Source organism: Alligator sinensis, unplaced genomic scaffold, assembly GCF_000455745.1.
Source record: "Alligator sinensis unplaced genomic scaffold, ASM45574v1 scaffold128_1, whole genome shotgun sequence".
In the NCBI taxonomy this organism is placed as follows: Eukaryota; Metazoa; Chordata; order Crocodylia; family Alligatoridae; genus Alligator; species Alligator sinensis.
The window spans coordinates 59,019-62,389 of record NW_005842968.1 but is presented as its reverse complement, the minus strand read 5'-3'; the positions used below and the strand labels follow the sequence as shown (position 1 = coordinate 62,389).

The 3,371-nt window shown below is 56.5% G+C and overlaps 1 protein-coding gene across 4 annotated transcripts in view; it reads left to right on the top strand.

Annotated features, from left to right (window-relative positions):
- HAUS4 (HAUS augmin like complex subunit 4) overlaps positions 1–1,479 on the top strand; it is a 4,977-nt gene extending 3,498 nt beyond the window's left edge. For 3 of the 4 annotated variants that reach the window (XM_025192802.1, XM_006036500.2, XM_025192800.1), the window contains exons 7-10: positions 57–202; positions 290–420; positions 1,077–1,145; positions 1,235–1,479. In XM_025192802.1, the coding sequence (XP_025048587.1) occupies positions 57–202; positions 290–420; positions 1,077–1,145; positions 1,235–1,418 (530 nt within the window). In that variant the 3' untranslated portion in view covers positions 1,419–1,479. Of the gene's footprint in view, positions 1–56; positions 203–289; positions 421–858; positions 953–1,076; positions 1,146–1,234 lie in introns of those variants that run through there. The other variant, XM_025192803.1, reaches the window with a different exon arrangement.
- Positions 1,480–3,371: the final 1,892 nt, after the last annotated feature.

Genomic DNA, 3,371 nt, shown 5'->3' with positions numbered 1-3,371 from the left:
GGGGGGGATACAAGGGGTGGGTTCAGGGGTGCACAGCACTGACATGTCTCCAACAGATGGGGCAGGAGCGGCAGAGCGTTCAGCCCAGCTGGGGATGCTGGCTGAGGTGCTGGTCGCTGAACAGCGACGTCTCCGGGAGGCACGGGTCCGGCGCCGGGACCTCATTGGCCTGCTGGAGAGGCAGCGGGCAGCCTATGGCCAGGTACAGTGCAGATATGGGTATGTGGTAGAGGGAGGGTTGGGGGGAAGCTCTAGTGCCACTCATCCCTGCCCTGTGCCCCTTCACCAGGCGCTGGAGCAGTGCCGGGGCCTGCTGTGCCGGCTGGCGCAAGAGTATCGCCTAGGCACCCAGGCCGAGCTGGACCAAAGCAACGCCCAGTACCTGGAGACCAAGTGCAGCGCCATGTTGCTCAAAGCCCGGTGAGCAGGGGAGGGGGAGGGGCCGGGGGCAGTTACGCCAGCCCCAGGGTGTGGGCATGGAGTAGGCAGCAGTGGTTGGGGCTTCTCTGGTCATGCCACCCCCCTGTGAAGTTACAGGTCCGAGGTTACAGAAGAGCATGGGGATTGGGTTTTTTCCACCCTCAGTAGGGGAGAGGTCAGAGGTCATAAGCCAGGGTTGAAGGTAATGGAGGATATGCGGTGGGTGGGCATCTCTGCCCATAGTGGCAGGTCAGGGTGGGGAGTCAGAGGTCACTTGAGTTATTCTAGTCCTTGCCCTGGGTGGGAGAGGTGAGAGGTCGCTTGGATGAACTAGGGGTCCCTGCTCATCCCAGGCACCCGGGCTCCCCACACCACCTTCTTCCCAGAGCTTGGAGAGAACCAGGGTGTCTGGGCAAGCCCCCACCTCTCTCTTCCCAGGGATGGACCAGAGGTCAGAGCAAGGTGGACAAGCAAGGTGAAGGAGGGTCACAGGTCACTGCATCCACAGCAACTCTGAGGAGGGGGAACCTGATTCAGAGGTCACCAGGGTAGAAGTCCCAGGTCACCTTTTGCCAGCAGGATAGGAGGGCTTGGGGTAAGGGATGGAGCTGGGTGGCTCAGGGGTAAGAGGTCACTGGATGTGTCTACGCCTGCAGGCTGGAGGAGCTGAGCATACTGCTGGACACCTACCCTCCGGAGAAGGTGGAGGTGCACCGAGCCATCAGGTAGGGCTGCTGCTTGGTGTGTGGGGTGGGGCAAGTGGGGCCAGTCATGTGCCCTCCTGCCCCTAACCCTCATCCCTCCCTCCCTGCAGGGCAGAGTTGCAGGTGGCCATAGAGCGGCAGGAGAAGGAGCTGGCACAGGCACTAGAGCTGCTGGCTGCCTATGAGACGCTGGGCCCTGACTTTGCTGCCCTGGCTGAGGAGTACGCGCAGCTCCAGGCACAGGCTGATAACCGGCGTTGGGCCCTCCGTGAGCTGGCGGGGGGCTCCCCATAATAAATCAGCTTTGACCTTTGTACTGCATCTATCCTATCTCTCCGTCCTTTTCTTTGCTGATGCTATGAACCCAGGTGTCTGGGTGCCCCATGGCCCAGAGCCAGGGAGGAACTTGGGAACCTGCTGCTGTGAACCCAGGGCTCTGGGCACCCTACCCTCTCCTGCTTCCGGGTGGGGAGGGAGCCCAGGTGTCCAAGCTCCCTATTTCTCGACAGGAGTGCCAGGGCTGTCCCCAGCTTCTGTTCTTAGAGTGGGGAGGGAGCTCAGGTGCCTGGGCTCTCCCCTGGTCCTAGAGCTGGGAAGGAACCTAGGGGTCCGGACACCTTATGGCCCCCTTCTGCCCGGAGCTGCGAGGGAACTCCGCTGTGCACCTGCCCCTTCCTTTTCAGAGCAGGGAGAACCCAGGCATCTGGGGATGCCCTCCACCCAGTCTGCTTCTCAGTGGGAGAGAACCTAGATCTCCCCTTCCCTGTGTTAAGGAAGGCACCGTGGCTTGGGAACCAGATTTATGCTAATGTCCAGGAAAATTGATGAATATGCATGGCATGGGGTATAGGTTGCAGCTGTGTTGGTCTAAGGACAGAGGCAGAAAAGTTCTTTGGGTAAATCCTGTATTTTTTATTAGGCTAACTCAAATAGTTGGAAAAACTCTTCTTTGCAAGCTTTCAGGTATAAAATACCCCTTGTCAGGTTGATTGTGGGGGTGGTGCAGATTGTGTTGGCAGGTTTTACACTTCTTGTCCTGGCATGGTCTGTATCCAGCTGGGGTGTTTTGGGCTGCAGGAAGCTTGCTTCTGGTGATGAAGTTGGTGAGGTTCAGTGCTTATTTGAAGGCGAGGATGGGTGGTTCTGGGAAGATCTCTTTGAGCGTTGGGTCTCCTTCTACTAGGGGTTGCAATTGTTTGAGGGAGGAGTGATGTCATAATCAGTGGTGTGCCATTCATGGGGGTCTTCCTTCTGTACTGCAGCAAAATGTAGTAGCCGGGTGGCTCTTTCAAAAGTGTGATCGATCTCCCTGGAGGAGTTTCCTTGTTGAGCGAAAGCCCTTTTGAGATGGGTGAGGTGAGCTCACAGGTGTTCTCAGCGCAAACTTGTGGGATCGGAGAGCTTGGCTGTCTGCCCTGTGGGGGCACATTTCGCACAGGAAAACCACTCTCTCCAGTTTCTCTCTTCAAATAGCCAAGGGGAATTTACCAAACACCTTTCACAGGTGAGTCTCTGAACCTCATTTCATCAATCTCTTGGATGCAAAAAATTATGGACTAAATCTACTAAATGGACTCCTCAATTTACAACTTCACTGACTGCGTATCTTGCATGCAGACCAGCCCAGCCTTTGGCTTCTTTGATCTTCCTAGGTGGAATGAACAGTATACACCACCTGCAGAGGCTTCTTCCACTTGATGAAACATTTTTAAAGCCAAGAGCTTGCTAAACTTTTGTTTTCCAACTATTTAAGTTGATCTAAAAAAAGATATCAGATTTATCTAAAGAACCTTGTCTAATACAAAATACAGGATTTACTCAAAAACCCTTATCGCCCTCTGCCCTTAGCCTAACACAGCTACACCCTTTCCAGACAGTGGATTGATGACGCATCTGACTCGCTAGGTGCCTCTTCCCTATTTACCAGCAATATTAATTCCCCCTACCCATCATCTCTCTCATCCACTGACTCTCACTGACACCTTCACAGCAGCGGCGCGGCTCGGCCCGGCCCGTTCCCCGTAGCAGTGCTGCCGCGTGGCATGCTGGGAACTGGAGTCCTTGTCCTCAGCCTCTTCTTCCCGCCCCCGCGGCCTGATTGGCTTGCTACTAGAAGGGCCCGCCCTCTCCCGCGGCCGACCAGAAGAGCAGCGCCGGGGCCGGATGTGTGCTGCGATTGGCGGGCGGTGCGCAGGGCTCCACCGTGATTGGCGGGCGGGGTTGGGGGTGGGTCCGGTGGCGATGGCG